The sequence below is a fragment of the Mobula hypostoma genome, chromosome 29 (assembly GCF_963921235.1).
Source record: "Mobula hypostoma chromosome 29, sMobHyp1.1, whole genome shotgun sequence".
Lineage (NCBI taxonomy): Eukaryota > Metazoa > Chordata > Chondrichthyes > Myliobatiformes > Myliobatidae > Mobula > Mobula hypostoma.
The window spans coordinates 9,700,961-9,719,026 of NC_086125.1; the positions used below are offsets into that span (position 1 = coordinate 9,700,961).

The window sequence follows — 18,066 nt, forward strand, 5'->3', positions numbered from 1 at the left end:
TTTTGGAGGGCTTGGGCTGCTGTGAGTTCAGAGCACAAAGTGAATGCTTCAGTAAGTGATTGCACAGCATCATTTTGCTATGTCCTGCCAGGGTATAGTCCCTCTCTCATGTCATAGATAGCCTTCATGAGCTCATCAAATGGAGTAAATGATGAACCGAGCAATGGGAGAGCCATCTAGGATGCCATATCATGAGACTCAACCTACCTTACAGATTCTAGCCTCCATAATCAATACTTTCAGCTAGTTGTTGATGGGCTTCCTCACTGCATCATGCTTTTATGCTGACAATAAGAGTGCAGATGGTTTAAAAAATGTATTATAATTGTTAACATTTCAAGTTGAAGACCCTGAGCATTTTCCACCTTGTATTTAAAAAGTCATTGTTTGGAGATCACAGCAAGATCCAATCGGCAATATTCATTTAAAGCACATTTTGATCCTTTTAAAGAGGTTTTTGAGAAGACTTAAAAAGTTAGGCCTGTGATTGATTTCTTGAGATGCAGTGTGGAACGCGCCCTGATGGCCCTTCAAGGGCACTGCCCGCCGACCCCCGATTTAACCCTAGCCTGATCATGGGGCAATTTACAATGTCCAACTAGCATCAACTGGTATGTCTTAAGACTGTGGGAGGAAACCAGAGCACCCAGAGGAAACCCACACAGTTATGGGAAGAACATACAAACTCTTAACAGACGGCAGCTGGAAGTGACCCAGGTTCAATGGTACTGTAAAGCGTTGCGCTAAGTACTACAATAAATAAATGCCAAATAGGTTGCAGTATTTTGGCTGCGATTTGAAAGGAAACCATGAGGTTACACTGTTTTCATCTTGAGTAAGTAATATGAAGACCTTTTGCAGCTGTTTCCTAAGTATGCTTTTAAAGTAAGAGGAACTTATTAAATGCCCTTTTCTTGTTGAATAGCTCTATTCCATTAGTTAGTGTCTGTAACTGTCAATGTTCAGTGGACCATTGGATGAATGTGTGTAAGGTTTGTAAATGTAAACCCCTAAGATTAATTCACAGTGTATCAGACTTTTGGACTTGAGGTGTAAATGCAGTGTGAAAAATGAGGTATTACTTTCATACTTTTGCATAGCTGTAAGACAGTGATAAGTTGAGCATATCTAATTAAATCTTGTCTGACAATAAAAACCCTTTTTGCAATCTGGCTGAGATTTTGAGAACTGAAGTGGTGGTTTCAGTCTGTTGTTTATGATAAAGTGCATCCGTTTTGACTTCCTGAGCATTATTAATAATTAGCTTACAACTGCAGTGTATGATTGAAAGAATTAAGTATATCACTCTTCATAGAACTCTATAGTAGGCTAAAGAACCCGTTAAGTGCCTGTGTGATTGAACACAGGGTGGTGAAGGTGACAGGGAATGTTAATAGGGTTTCTGAGAACCATTTCAGGATCAAAAGCTGCTTCAAAGCACTTTCAGTAAGGATTTCTCTTTGAGAAACCCAGTGTGGGGCTCCTGTTCTCAAGAGTCTAGAGTGCATGGTGTCTTGCTCTTGATGTCTTCGTCTTCCTTCAGCAATTCTTTGTCAGCTTGGTGTAGAAAACTGCACTCATTTAGCTAAGTGTCTATGATAAAGAAAATATTAGAAACTTATTAAAGACATTATAGCTGGGTGCTTAGAAAAATTCATGATAGGTAATGTCAACAGTTTTGGCTGCCCTTTGAAGAAGTAACATGCTTTGTGGATAGAGTAGCAACAATATCCTTCCATTTACAGAGGATATTTTGATAAGGTGTCCTATCAAAGGTTATTGTGGAAAATAACAGAGGTAGCATTTGGTGGAGATATTGGTTTACAGGAAATGGAGGGAGGGTTTCAATAGTTCTTCTTTTGGATCAACAAAAATGATGAATGATATTCTACTGAACAGTGCTGTGGCCTCAGTCTATTATAGTTTATTCAAACAACTTGGATCAGGATTTCTCAACATGGGGTCTATAGACCCCTGTATTAATGCTATGGGTTTATTCCATAAAAAAGGGTTGGGAACCCCTGACTTAGATCAAGGCATTCTGGTTATGGTAGGACAGATATGAATGGGAAGGTAAGTTACAAAGAGGACATGAGTACAAAGGGATATGAATATGTGTCAGTTGGAAAAGATCTGGTAAAATGAATACAATGTGGTAAAAAATGAAATTGTCCCTTTTGATAGGATTGTATAAAAGTGTACTATCCAAATAGCTGAGGGAACTGGATGTCCTCAAACCAAAGGTACAACAAATAATTAGGAAAGCTAACTGGATTTTATTATTTGTTGCTGAAGGAATTAAATCCCAAGTAGAGAAGTTTGGGTCAGTTGTAGGGTATTGATGAAATCACGTCTACAGTAATTCATCTCACTATTCAATCAAGGAAGGATGTTAATGCACCAGGAGCAGTTGGAGAGGGAATATTGGATTAATTCATGGAATGGTAGGTTGCCTTATGAGGCTGAGTTGGACAGGCTACACTCATGACCACAGAAGTTTAGAAGAGTAATTAAAATGTTCAGTGGGCCTTGACAAGGTGGAATTGGAGTGGATGTTTCTTATTGTGGAAGAGCCCTGATCTGCAGGTCACAGTTTCAGTAAATGTTTGCCCATTTAAGATGGGAAGAGGGCAACATTTTTTTTTCTCTGAAGCCTATGAATCTTTGAGAGGCTTTGCCTCAAAGGGAAATGGATGCAGAGTTTTTGAATAGCTTAAGGCAGGTTGGTAGTGTCTTAATATGAGGTGAGGGTAGAGGTAAAGAGTTACCAGGGACTAGGTAGGAATACAGAGTAGATGTTACCGTCAGGTCAGCTGTGATGTTAATAAATAAGGGCACTAAGCCAAATGGATCACTGCTGCTTCTAATTGGTCAAAGTACAGTAGAGAAAAGGGTGGCACGGTAACGGAGTGGTTAGCACAATATTTTACAGTACAGGTGACCCGGGTTCAATTCCCACCACTGTCTGTAAGCAGTTTGTACATTCTCCCTGTTACCCCGTGGACTTCCTCTGGGTGCTTGGGCTAACTCCCTCGGTCCAAGGACATTGCAGTTGGTAGGTGAATTGGTCATTGTAAATTGTCCCGTGATTAGGCTAGAATTAAATTGGGAGATTGCTCGGCAGCATGGCTTGAAGGGCTGAAAGGGTCTGTTCTGCACTGTATTGCAATAAATAAATAAATATACTGCCATATACATAAGATTTATTTTCTTGTAGGCTTTCATAGTAAATACAAACAAACAATGAAAAATCGCACACAACAAAGACGGCCAAACAACCAATGTGCAAATTACAAAAAACAGCAAATACAGAAAGAAGGAAGGATTATAAGTAAACAATAAATATAGAAAACATCAGTTGCAGAGTCCATGAAAATGAGTCCTTAATTTGTGGAATCAGTTCAGTGTTGAGGCAAGTGAAGATGAGTGAAGTTATCTCCTGTAGTTCAAGAGTCTGAAGGTTGAGGGATAATGACTGTTCCTGAGCAATGTGGGGTGAGATATGAGGCTCCTGTACTTCCTTTTGACAGCAGCAGCGAGAAGAGGGCATGACCTGCAAGACAGGGGTCCTTAATGATGGATACTGGTTTCCTGCGACAGTGCTCCTTGCGGATGCCTCAGTTGTGGGGAGGGTTTACCTGTAGTGAACTGGAGTGTATTCACTACATTTTGTAGGCTTTTTCACTCAAGGGTATTGGTGTTTCCATACTAGACAGTGGTGCAACCAGTCAGTGTATTCTCCGCATCTATAGAGGTTTGTCATGGTTTTAGATGGTATGCTGAATCTTAGTAAACTTTTGAGAAAGAGGTGCTGCCGTGCCTTCTTTGTAATGGCAGTTATGTGTTGGACCCAAGACAGATCCTCTGAATTGGTAATGCCAAGGAATTTAAAGTTGTTGACACTCTCCAACTCTGATCCCCTGATGAGGACTGGCTCATGGACATCGGATTTTCTCCTACTTTAGTCAATAATCTGCTCTTTGGTTTTGCTGACATTGAGTGAGACCATTCAACCAGATTCTCAGTCCTCCTCCTTTCTTCTGATCTGTCGTCACCTTTGATTCGGATAACAGTGGTGTCATCAGCAAACTTTAATATGGCATTGGAGCTTATGTGCTTATCCTCACAGTCTCAAGTATAAAATGAACAGAACAAGGGGCTAAGCACATAGCCTTGTGGTGCCTGGTCTGAGTTCATACGGATGCTCCTGACGTTACTTCTGAATCTTTTTCTTTTAATAAAGCCTAGTGCTAATGTGAGTGAATAACAGAATGTTGTTTTTCTGTGAAAGTATGGTTGGAAAAATTGGTGCTTCCCATTATTTAGCATTGATGTAATTTGGGGGTGTTTGATAGTGAAAAACAGGTGTCTAAATATGAACAGGATGGTAACAACTGGTACAGAGCCACAGAATTCTTTTACTTTGTGTGAACTTGATTTCAGTGTTGTTTGTATTTCCAGCATGGCTCAGATGAATTTTTAACTTTAAGGTCCTAAGATATCATTCTAAGAAGGAAGGTGAGTTCTTTGATATTCCAAGCAATATTTCTCCCAAATTCAGTCAAAGCAACTACTAATCATTTTCTGTGGTGTTGGCCGATATCTGCTCCCATTATGTTATCTCAGAGTAATTTGTTCTATCTCAATATTTTATGGATTCTGTGGGAGAAATATTAAGAAGTTATAAATCTCAGTTTCAGCTTTGAATTTCAGACCCCTTGTTTCCTTGACTGCTCTTTCAAAAGCTATTTATCGACTTCGAACGAAGCAATCTATAAAGTAATTGGCAATGAGACAACTTGCAACTACACATCGATGAATTGTGACCCTAAAGTGAGTACTGCCTCCCGTAAAACAAATGCTATGGGAAAAGAGACTTATTCTAGTCCCATTGACTCTGATGTTTTGCTTTGGTAACCAGACAGTGGGTATTGGTTTGTAGGTGTCCTTTAATTTGGATTTTAAAAGAATGCTGACAGGAGCTCCTACCTGTAGAGAGGAGTTCTGGTGAATCGTCACGTTTATCTTGCTCTGCCATAAAAATGAGGGGAAAAGCAATATAAAAATGTGTTTTTGGTTGAGACCCTGCATCAGAACTGAGGGGAAAGAGGTAAGTTGGTGGGACAGAAGCCAGTAGATGATCGGTGAAACCAGATGGGGAGGGGATGATGGGCAGATAGAGACAGGTGGAGGGGGGAAAGGGGGTGGAATGAACAAAAGAGAACTAGGTAGATGGATAAGTATGTGTGGGAGGAAAACACTAGAGGTGTGGGTTATCTGAAACTGGAAAACACAATGTTCATACCATTGGTTGTAAACTGTCCAAGCAGAATATAAGATGATGTTCTTCCGCTTTGCGTTTGGCCTCTGTGCAGCATCGGAGAAGGCCAAGGACAGATAAGTTGATATGGGAGTAGGAGGGGGAGTTTAAATTCAACCGGATGCTTAAAAGTTCACTGAAGTAGGATTGCTCATGTGGAAGAGAATTGGCACAGTGCAGTGGGGCCAAATGGCCTGTTTCTGTGCTGTAAATTTCACAACTTGCAACAGTGGTTCAGCCAATATTTTAAAAACGCAAACAGGAGGAATTCTGCAGATGCTGGAAATTCAAGCAACACAGATCAAAGTTGCTGGTGAACGCAGCAGGCCAGGCAGCATCTCTAGGAAGCGGTACAGTCCGGACGAAGGGTCTCAGCCCGAAACGTCGACTGTACCTCTTCCTAAAGATGCTGCCTGGCCTGCTGCGTTCACCAGCAACTTCGATGTGTGTCAGCCAAAATTTTGTTCTTTTTGGGATTATTCCTGCGATTATTAATTTGAGATCAGACTTTAGCCAGTAAGAAAGTTCTGCTCAGTACCCTTTCTTTATACCTGTATCTAATGAATTGCAATTATCCTTCAATGCTCAAATCTGTTTCCCGAGTGCAGTACTCACCAGCTGACTCGTACACTACAGCACAGAAAGAAGCTTCTTTGGCCCATCTAGTCTGTGAAATATTAATCTGCCTAAAGATGAGAAAATCTGCAGATGTTGGAATCAGCAACACACACACAATGCTGGAGGAACTAAGCAGGTCAGGCAGCATCTATGGAAATGAAAAAGGCTGTCAACATTTCCGGCTGAGACAGTTCAGTCCTCATGTTCCCCTTAAACATTTCATCTTTCACTCTGACTCCTGCATTGTTTTTCTGCCTCAGGTTCTTTATTTGACTCACTGATTAGAGAGATCTGTTCTAATTTTGCACTGACTGATATATCTACTGGGGGTAGTACTAGAGGAAGGTTCTTAATGTCCTTCTTCCCTTTCTCCCATGGTCCACTCGCTTCTCCTATCAAATTCTTTCTTCTCCAGCCCTTTACCTTTCCCACCCACGTAGCTTGATCTATCACATTCTGGCTAATCCTCCTTGCACCCCACCCCCACATATTTCTATTCTGCTGTCTTCCCCTTCCCTTTCCAGTTCTGATGAAGGGTCTTGGCCCAAAGCGTTGACTGTTTATTTCCCTTCATAGATGCTATGTGACGTGCCCAGTTCCTGCAGCATTTGCAGAATCCTGAGTTTGTACTTGATGTTAAAATGTCTAAAACGTCCATTAACAAATCGGAATTGGTAATGCTGGAAACACTTTGTGAAAAGCTCAGCAAGTGTGAAAAACCTTGTTTAACATTTTATCAGAATGTGAAATGTTGATACTGCTTTTTTATCTCTTGGGGGAAATGTCAAGTATTTCAGTCAAGGCTGTGGCTAATAGCTGAGAAGAAAGACTTGATTATCCTTTTGACTGCTTGCAACTCTAACCTAGTGTCACAGATTTATCTGGTAAAACAGATCATGGTTTGGAGAATGCTGGTTCAAACTCCAAGCATATTCCAGGAGATCTGTCTAATTTGTGATTTCTGTGGTATTTATTTCTTTGAACCAAGGTCGTACTGTAATCTGTGTTCTTATTTCCTTGCAGGATTTCAGTAGTTCTGCTATCAAAAAGCATTGCCCAGAAGCACAGTGCTCATTTGCATTTTATGGAGGCGAGACCTATTATCATCGATACCTCACCTTGTTCCAATTCTACAATCTCTTCCTCTTTTTCTGGCTAGCTAATTTTGTCATTGCCCTGGGAGAAATTACATTAGCAGGCGCATTTGCCTCCTACTATTGGGCCTTTAATAAACCAGCTGACATGCCAAAATTTCCTGTGTTGGCTTCAATGGGACGAGCTCTCAGGTAAGAGTTCAGGGCATTGTGGGAGGCTTTTTCAGCACCTCAAACCAATGCCAGAATCGCACCGGATATATCAACATTGTTTACCTTTGTTCTGCATGTCCCTTGATAGCTTGAACTAGCAAAGATTGTGATTTATTTTAAATCTGCCTTCCTAAATGGGTGGACATGGCTATTGTGAGGAAAGAAGATAAGCCAGACAATGGTTGAGCTGTGAATACTCTGATTCTCTGTTTAAGAGTTGATCCTGTCCCTTTGTGACCATTCTGTCACTTAGTAAATTAATGGCTAATCTAACCTGTTGCTTTGCTTTCTTAGATTATCCCCATAACTACTGTAGTTCAAGTAACTATCTCCTACCTGAATATACTTAGTGCCTCAATATCCACAAGAGTCTGAGGTTGACAATTGCAAAGATTCAAACCTGCTGAAAAAAAATTACAATTTATTTCACTGAATGACCCTGTCTTTCTAGGCTTTTGGCATCTCCCTGTCAATCCCCCTTAGTATCTTGTGTGGCTTTCCAACAATGTGGTTCTGGTTGACAGTTCAGTGACCTGCATGGTCTTAAATTTTGTGAAATCTTTATGGTCAGTTCCACTTCTGTTTGCTTGATTTTCTTTAAACTTTTTTTTTCTTTTGCTTTTTGATGAGGCCATTGTCCAAACCTTTGATTTTGTGATTCATGCTGCAGTCTAAAGCTGTTGAGGTTGGTAGTTGTGTCAAGCGTGAGTTTAGATGCCCTCCTCCTTCTCCCATCCTAATATTACCCTCGCTGGACTTTGATACATTTTACCGTGAGAATTTCTGGATAAAGGGAGGGAAACAGATGATTGTAGCATTCTGCCAAGGGATGTCAGGAGTAGGAGATGCTGGTGATGAAGAAAGGTCAAGGCACAGGAAGAATTACAGTTTAAGAAATTCTGCTGTGACTGTATAGTTGTAACATGTCTTTATCTTACTCACACCATTGTTCATTGTCACACCATATCACTGTGTACATAACATCTGTTGATACTTCTGGACACATCTATCTTCCCATGGGACTAACAGCTCCAGCAGCACCACTTGCTTAGTCGACTCAGACACTAGGACAATGTCTAGTATTACCCTCACTGGACTTTGATACATTATACCGTGAGAATTTCTGGATAAAGGGAGGGAAACAGATGATTGTAGCATTCTGCCAAGGGATGTCAGGAGTAGGAGGTGCTGGTGATGAAGAAAGGTCAAGGCACAGGAACAATTACAGTTTAAGAAATTCTGCTGTGACTGTATAGTTGTAACACGTCTTTATCCTACTCACACCATTGTTCATTGTCACACCATATCAGATCATGTCCATTAATGAGCTGACATTTGCTCTGTGTAGCATTCTTAACAGAGAAACCTTTGAAGACACTGAACCAAATGAGGTCAGTGATGTAAAGGGGAGGGTTGGTATAGCCTGTACTTTACAAGAGAGGAGTTGAGATTAGTTGGGGAAATTGCATTAGACCTAGGTAGCTGAAGCCTTATCTGCCAAGGAGAGGGGTGGGGTAGTGATATTGGAGGAAAGGCAGAGAACTATTTAGAAGACAAGGAATTCAGTAAGGCACAGTATGGTACTGAGATGGAGAGTGGTAAGGCCACAGAGGAGTGTACAAACAGCTTTGCTGATAAGATTTTGGCCCTGGATCAGGCCTCTATACCCAGAAGAGATGGCCACACATCAGTTCTGGGGGACTTCGGTGTGACCATGACCTGGATTCGCTGGTTGCTCGGATGATATGATAGTGCTATGAGTAGGACTTTGAATGTGAGGTCTTTCTATTGAAATGTAGGATTCTGAAAGAGTAACAGGATTTATGTTTATCCTAGTGGGAGAATCCAGAACTTGAGGCCATAACTTCAGGATGAGGGGTCAGCCATTTAGGATTGAGACTGGGAGAAAGGAGTAAACTCTGGAATTTTCTAACTCAGTGATTGTTCAATCATTGTGTACAAGAGTCGTAGACTTTTTTTTTATTATAGAGTGGCCATGGGGCTTTTGTGCAATTCTGTATGTGGCGCAGGATGGGCTATGATTTTACTGAATAGCAGAGAAAGCTCACAGAACCCAGTAGTCTTCCACTCTGCTTGTTCTTACCATGATTAAAACATTGTTGATTGTTTTGTTTGATGTGGGTGCCACCCTCTGGCGTGTTCAGAAAGTGCAGCTGCAACTCTGAATCTCCTAGGCCTAGTTGGCTTCCTTCAGAAATGAGCAGAATTAAAGAAAGAACAAGACAGCATAAAGGTAAATTAGGAAATATATACAGTGTGGAATGGAAGTGAGAAGAACTTAATGGCACAAGTCAAGAAATCAAGGTCATTATGGAGGCTACAAACTGAAACCAACTGATTTTCTAGTAACACACATAAAAGTTGCTGGTGAACGCAGCAGGCCAGGCAGCATCTCTAGGAAGAGGTACAGTCGATGTTTCAGGCCAAGACCCTTCGTCAGGACTAACTGAAGGAAGAGTGAGTAAGGGATTTGAAAGTTGGAGGGGGAGGGGGAGATCCAAAATGATAGAAGAAGACAGGAGGGGGAGGGATGGAGCCAAGAGCTGGACAGGTGATAGGCAAAGGGATACGAGAGGATCATGAGACAGGAGGTCCGGGAAGAAAGACGGGGGGGGGGCGCGGGGGGGACCCAGAGGATGGGCAAGGGGTATATTCAGAGGGACAGAGGGAGAAAAAGGAGAGTGAGAGAAAGAATGTGTGTATAAAACTAAGTAACAGATGGGGTACGAGGGGGAGGTGGGGCATCAGCGGAAGTTAGAGAAGTCGATGTTCATGCCATCAGGTTGGAGGCTACCCAGACGGAATATAAGGTATTGTTCCTCCAACCTGAGTGTGGCTTCATCTTTACAGTAGAGGAGGCCGTGGATAGACATGTCAGAATGGGATGTGGAATTAAAATGTGTGGCCACAGGGAGATCCTGCTTTCTTTGGCGGACAGAGCGTAGGTGTTCAGCAAAGCGGTCTCCTAGTGTGCATCGGGTAGCAAAGCGGTCTCCAGTCCAGTCTGGATTTTCTAACAGCATTGTTGGACCAGCTGAGTATATCAGGCCATTTTTCCAGATTTCAGACATATATGGTTTGTTGGGTTGCATTCAGAAGAAGTATCTAGGGTTAAAATTTCTAGCAATAGTATAGAAACATAGAAAACCTACAGGCCCTTCAGCCCACAAAGCTGTGCCAAACATACCCCCACCTTAGAACTACCTAGGCTTTACCCATAGCCTTCTATTTTTCTAAGCTCCATGTAGCCACCCAGGAGTCCTTTAAAAGACCCTATCGTTTCCGCCTCCACCGCCGCCACTGGCAGCCCATTGCACGCACTCACCACTCCCTGTGTTTTAAAAAAACTTACCCCTGACATCTCCTCTGTACCTACTTTCAAGCACCTTAAAACTAAGCCCTCTTGTGCTAGCCATTTCAGCCCTGGGAAAAAGCCTCTGACTATCCACACAATCAATGCCTCTCATTATCTTGAACACCTCTATCAGGTCACCTCTCATCCTCCATCGCTCCAAAGAGAAAAAGCCGAGTTCACTCAACCTATTCTCATAAGGCATGCTCCCCAATCCAGGCAACATCCTTGTAAATCTCCTCTGCACCCTTTCTATGGTTTCCTTCCTGTAGTGAGGTGACCAGAACTGAGCACAGTACTCCAAGTGGGGTCTGACCAGGGTGCTATATAGCTGCAACATTACCTCTCGGCTCTTAAACTCAATCCCATGATTGATGAAGGCCTTCTGTGGGCAAGCCAATTCTGGATCCACAAAGCAATGTCCCCTTAGATCCCATGCCTCCTTACTTTCTCAATAAGCCTTGCATGGGGTACCTTATCAAATGCCTTGCTAAAATCCATCTAGGGCTTGACCTTCATCAATGTGTTTAGTCACATCCTCAAAAAATTCAATCAGGCTCGTAAGGCCTGACCTGCCTTTGACAAAGCCATGCTGACTATTCCTAATCGTATTATGGCTCTCCAAATGTTCATAAATCATGCCTCTCAGGATCTTCTCCATCAACTTACCAACCACTGAAGTAAGACTCGCCAGCCTATAATTTCCTGGGCTATTCCTACTCCCTTTCTTGAATAAGGGAACAACATCTGCAACCCTCCAATCCTCCGGAACCTCTCCCGTCCTCATTGATGATGCAAAGATCATTGCCAGAGGCTCAGCAATCTCCTCCCTTGCTTCCCACAGTAGCCTGTGTACATCTTGTCCGGTCTCGGTGACTTATCCAACTTGATGGTTTCCAAAAGCTCCAGCACATCCTCTTCCTTAATATCTACATGCTCAAGCTTTTCAGTCCACCGCAAGTCATCCCTACAATCGCCAAGATCCTTTTCCGTAGTGAGTACTGAAGAAAAGTGTTCATTAAGTACCTCTGCTTTTTCCTCCGGTTCGATACACACTTTTCCACTGTCACACTTGACTGGTCCTATTCTCTCACGTCTTATCCTCTTGCTCTTCACATACTTGTAGAATGCCTTGGGGTTTTCCTTAATCCTGTCCGCCAAAGCCTTTTCATGGCTCCTTCTGGTTCTCCTAATTTCATTCTTAAGCTCCTTGCTGCTAGCCTTATAATCTTATAGGTTCCTTCACTACCTAGTTTTTAGGTAATAATGGCTTTTCTCTTGCTTGAGCCTGGGGTATTGTAGACTTTAATGCTACAGGAATTACTGAAAGTGATTTGTACAAGTGTCATGATTTGTAATATTTAATATTGGAAAACTATTGATATTTTCTTTCCTATTCATTTTAACTGCACCACTCTATCTGCAGATATCATGTTGGCTCCTTGGCATTTGGATCTCTTCTCTTGGCCATTGTCCAAATTATCAGAGTTTTATTGGAATATATTGATCAGAAATTAAAAGGTAAAACTATTTAAATTTTCTCTTTAGTTCCATGGGCTTAAGCGACCCAAAAACATTTTTCATAGCCTCATTAATTCCCCCTACTCCTCCAAGTTGAAGTTATTTCTTCACACCAGATTTACGTGTTCTTCAGGAGGAAGAGGGGTATTTAGCTGTACAATTTTTGTGGCTTCAGATATGGTGCCAGTAGTGTATAACCAATGAGAAGGGCCACATCTGTGCCTTTTCCAGGGTTCTTACAGCGAAATTACTGGGTGCATATCAGTCTCGAAACTCTTGATAATTTGTTCCCTTCCTCATGCAAGGTATGGCTGCGTTCCACTTATGCTGTCCTTACTAGTTCTTTAGTTTATCATACACTTAAAGTCTGCAAAATGCTGGAAGAACTCAGCAGGTCAGACAACATCTATGCAAAAGAATAAATGGTTGACATTTTGGGCTGAGCCCCTTCTTCAGGACTGAGAGGGAAGGGGGACCGTTTTTTCATGGCAAACAACACCACTGAGCCCAACTTTTAAAAGTCAGCATCATGCTCAGTGTATGCGGTCCAAAAACATACAACACCATCCAAGGTTTTGTGAGTCCCAATTTGCCATCTTTGAAATCTTATGGGGAACTTGTGAAACTAATTGGGTCTCATTACAGTCCTAAACCAGATATTGTGCAATGCTTTAGATTAAACACTCATATTCAGTTAGAAAATGAATCAGTAGTAACGTTTGTTGCTGAATTAAAGAAACTGACTGAATTTTGTGGGGGGTTTTTTGGCACTGTTCAAGAGGATATGATAGGAGATCGCTTGGCTGTCGGCGTGTGTGATGTTCACATTCAACATCACCTATTGGCAGAATCAGAGCTCACAACTAGTTGGTGTTTGATATGGAAGCAGCAGATAAGAATGCAGTTTTGTTTCAGCAGTGCAAAGTACAAAGGGAGGCGATGTCCGCATCGCCTATAACTGCAGCTGATTATATTGATGTTAACAAAGTGTCCCTAGATCAGAAAAAAGGGAATTACATTCCTGGTTTCCAATGTTACCATTGTGGTGAATTTTACCAGAAGCCTACTGACTGTCAGTGCTGAGACTCCATCTGTTATAGTTGCCGAAAGAAAGGATATTTGGCAAAAGTTTGCTGATCTCGGCCTCCATTCAAACCAGAACATTCTACAGCAGTACAATACATGGTTACGGAGCCAGAGGTATTTGTAATGCACTGTGATTGTCTAGGGCCTGTAGCCCCTACACAGATGGTTTTATAGATAACAGCAGACCCACTCCCTTTGAACTCGACACTGGATGTCTTATTACTATGCAGTGAAAAGACGCAGGTAGATGTGTTTGGTCCTGAATCTTTGAAGGCACTTACAACACTACATTACACACTGAAGACTTGTATGAGGGAGCAGTTACAGCTGCTTGATTGTGACGGTTCTTCTTGAGCGTGAAATCAATTGAAATGGCCAAGTGAATCCCTCATTCCAGAACAAGCTGGTGAACAAGACAGGTTAGCCCTGCAACCTATTGAAGCAAAATCCCCAGTTGAAAGCACTGAATCCAGACTATCACTCAATCTTGGGGTTTTTGGATTGTGCTGATCAGAGTGGACCAGAAAACCAGTGGAATATTATCAAGCTGATTTTGTCTAAAAATTTACGGGTGCAGAGATGTCCCATCCACTGGGTGACTGTTTATTGCTCTGTCATGTGACATCACATGATTGGTCGATTTTGTAGGCTTGTCCATCTATCAGTTAATGCTTGACCTACAAATTGTGTGCCTGTGCACATATCCATTGCTTCCAGGTGACTGAGGGAAGCAGACTATTCAGCTGCACTGGACACGATAAACGTTCTTAATTGTAACAGTTTACTTAACAGAAATGCACAGAAGGTTAGAAGCTGCTATTGTCTATGTTTCATAACTGTCCCTTGATGCCACATTTTTTGGTTTTGTCAGAGTGTGGGCAAACATTTTCCTCTGCTTGGTATGAGCAGCTATAGTGTAGAAAATGGAAATGACCCATTGTTGCACTATAGAGCACTGCCTTTACAAAGGGATAGCAAAGAGCTGATGTTACTTTTCATGTCAAATGTGATTTATTGTGTTTGATAGAAGTGGTAGTATAACTCGTGTCATATAAATTTATTACTTCTGTATGGTGTATTAACAAAAATTATGCATCTTAAGAAGGCAGAGAATCACTGAAACATTTTATATCCAAATTGATGCATTTGTGGCCATGATGCGCTAAAGTAAAATTGACTTCTAATTTATCATTGAAGGCCAATACAGTATTGATGCTTCTAATTACAGCAGGTGTATAGTTCCTCTCAAATCACTAACCAACTTTGCTATTAACTAAAATCATAGCTGATTCTGTGAAAGCTGCACAGTCACTATTCCCATTGAATCTATTGGAGTATAAAGATCTCTGGATATCAGTTTTCAATGTTTGTTGATTGAGCATCCGCATCTTTTGTGGGTAAATAATTTCAAAGATGCACAATACATTGGGGAAAGAAATGCTTCCTCTTCCCTGCGTCTTTATAGCTTAGACCGGGGAGGCGAACCTTTTTGAGAGTGTATACCCAAATTGGCGATAATCTTTTCTTAAAAAAAAACTCAGGTGCTGTGACTATTTTGAACAGAGATTATTATTGATTAATCAGTTAGTAACAATAATTATGGAAGTTTCCGAAGAAAAAGCGTGAGTCCTATTGCTTACTTACATGTATTCATCGGTTTTAGAAAATTTATGAGACTGATTAAATAAATGAAGCATTTTAGAAAACCTTTTCAAAAGTTATTAATACATGTCTTTTAAAAAGATATTTGAAAGATAACATCACTTATAAATTGGTTTGTTATTGTAACCATTTATTATCCAAGTACTGATTTGTATACCAGGACTGTGAGGATTTCAAAATCTATCATCAACATTACATGTTCCCATAACCGTCTATCTGGTGCCAAGCTAGTATAAGATGTTTCCTATGAAAACATCGCACTACTCTCAGGTTGTAAAAAAATTATTTGCTGCCTCATTTGTAAGTAGAGATAATCATTATGTATCCTTTTTTTATTATGGGTACGGTTTAAATAATTGAAGGGCGGCGCCACATGCCATCTTGGCCACCCCTAGCTTAGACAATCTTCCTAGTTTTAGCAGCTCATTGTTAATATTACCTTCTGCTTCTCTATCTTTAAACCCATGCGATCTCTACCCATAGCAGCGGTTTTATTGATTGTCATGTGGATCATCAACAGTTGAATCTAAGGAAACAACTTATTGACATTTGCATTTGTAATCCTTTCAGAATCTCTCATTATCCTCTGAGTCAATATTTTGAAACTTTATTGTACCATCTCTCAAGCATATGAAGACCCAAAAATACATGACAACTCCTAGGTGTGATCAGATCAAAGTTGTTTATAGTCTCAGCAGGACTTCCTATTGCTTCCTAAATGTCTTACCTAAAGTTGATGATAACATTTAGCTTGCTGCTTACAGGATCTAATTATTAGACATCACTAACTACTTCATAGGAGTTGTCAAAACTAAGAGCTTCATTATATGTTTGTGTAAGCTTGACTGGTGTTGATTTATCAAAAATGCACGTTAATCAAAAATTGGCTCGGGAACTCCCTTGGTGCTGGCCAGTTGTCAGACCTGGTGCTCCCCCTGCAGTTCAAGTTATTGCAGTGTGCTTGCTTGGTAGTGCTGATAACCACTTATGATTGTGTTCTGCTTCTCTTGCTTTATACACTCAGTGGCCACTTAAACTGTACACCTGCTCATTAATGCAAATATCTAATCAGCCAATCATGTGGCAGCAATTCAATGCATAAAAACACACGGACATGGTCAAGAAGTTGAGTTGTTCAAACTAAACATCAGAATGGGGAGGAAATGCGACCGAAGTGGCTTTGGAATGATTGCTGGTGCCAGATAGGGTGGCTTGAGTATCTCAGAAATTGCTCATCTCCTAGGATTTTCACGCACAGCAGTTTCTAGACTTTATAGAAAATGGTGTGGAAAACAAGAAATATCCAGCGAGTGGCAGTTCTGTGGCAAAATCAAGCTGACAGGAAGACAACAATAACTCAAATAACCACATGTTATGACAGTGGTGTGCAGATGAGCATCTCTGAATGCACAGCGCATTGAACTTTGAAGTGGATGGACTACAGTAGCAGAAGACCATGAACATACAGTCAGTGGCCACTTTATTAGATACAGGAGGTACCTATTAAAAAGACCAGTGAGTGTATGTTCACATTTTCTTCCCTCAGCTATCTTCTTGCACAATTACTAATCTGCTCAACATCTCTTTGTATCCTCCTCATAGGTAATATTACTACCCGTCTCTGTATTGTCACCAGACACGGCTGCATTTATACCTTGTCCTGGTATGGTCATTGATACAGATGTTGATACTGTAGATGACACTGCAGTTTTCCAGTTGTCCACTAGTCAACCAGATAATCTTAGAATCAGATTGGTTTCCGTCCATTGTGTCCTTACCAGCTCTCTACTGTAGTCTTGCAAGACTGGAAGGCGATAATGGAACCTCCCTCCACCACATCTACAGGCAGTGATTCTGGATTCCAGCCATGCACTACATAGAAAACTTTTCTTCACCCTTAATCCTACTTCTACTCTTACTTTGATTTGAAACCAGTCTTCAGTCCAAGCTGATCTATTATCCCATAATCCTAATGGTTTAATCGAGTGTAACAGCTTATCAAGGTTCTAGGGATATTGCCTTGACAAGCTCACCCTTATTTATCTTTCTATTTAACATTGTAGAACATTTCTAACGGATTTGTCTAACTCAGTATCACTTACTACAATTTTACCCACCAGTAATATTAGGAACTTTGGTACCCAGTGGATTCCCTCCCTCTTTTATTTCTGAGTGGGCTTTTAAAGTTGGTCTGTGTGATCTGTTGATTGGATTGATGTGTTCATTCTATTGAGGACTGGGTGAAAGGTGTAATTTGTTTTCATTGTGGTTTACAGGTTCAGAAAACAAAGTTACAAAATTTCTGTTGTGCTGCTTAAAATGTTGCTTCTGGTGTCTGGAGAAATTCCTGAAGTTTTTGAACAGGAATGCTTATATAATGGTGAGTGCTTGAATCATTGTGTTTCTTTGCACAGGAATTATTCAACACATCTGCCTTAGTGGTTGATGATTTTCCATTTACAGTGCTGTTTCTGAGATCGCCTGTCTACAATTTCATTATACTGGTGACTTGGTCAGTCTTCTGGGTCTGTCCCTCTTCCTACTGCCCCACCTTGTTCCCTTAATTGTACTGACCATCTGCCCTTAACATGCAAGACAGAGAAAGACAGGGTCATCAGATGTGATATGAAGTTTTAACGGAAAATTTTTCTCCTTTCTTCAAATGATCTCCCCCTCCTATCGCCATTATTTTTCAGGTTATCCTATTCCCTTTCTCTTTCCCCATTCCTTTGTCTGCCTCCTTATTGTCTTTGCTTCCATTGCTATTTTTCCCTGCTGTAACTGTCACAAATCTCTCTCACACATTTTTCTTCAGTTAGTTTGTGTGTTTCTCTTATATTTCTTTTTCTGGCCTCCTTTTATTCTTTTGATCTGTTTGTACAGATGTGGAAGACCACCACAAAAGATACTACTCTTTGCTGAGTGAAGTGTTCCTGATCTCTGTGGTGTTACTAATTTGTGGTGCCAGGTGTGGGGGGAGGAGTATTGGTTTGAGGGTAAGGTAATTAGGCTACAGAATGACTGATAAGATGTAAGAACAACGGTAGATGGAATTTATTCCTCCTAAGTTTGAGAGTTGCACATCGAGAGGACAAATAGAGGACATACTATGAATAATGGGGTCCAAGGGAGTTTTGAGGAATGGAGGAACCTTGGTGTACAAGTCTAAGGATCTCTGA

At 41.1% G+C, this 18,066-nt stretch overlaps 1 protein-coding gene across 3 annotated transcripts in view; it reads left to right on the forward strand.

Annotated features, from left to right (window-relative positions):
- slc44a2 (solute carrier family 44 member 2 (CTL2 blood group)) overlaps positions 1-18,066 on the forward strand; it is a 90,999-nt gene that overhangs the window by 59,884 nt on the left and 13,049 nt on the right. For all 3 annotated transcript variants that reach the window (XM_063036105.1, XM_063036103.1, XM_063036104.1), the window contains exons 14-17: positions 4,746-4,833; positions 6,962-7,224; positions 12,045-12,139; positions 17,164-17,267. In XM_063036105.1, the coding sequence (XP_062892175.1) occupies positions 4,746-4,833; positions 6,962-7,224; positions 12,045-12,139; positions 17,164-17,267 (550 nt within the window). The remainder of the gene's footprint in view (positions 1-4,745; positions 4,834-6,961; positions 7,225-12,044; positions 12,140-17,163; positions 17,268-18,066) is intronic.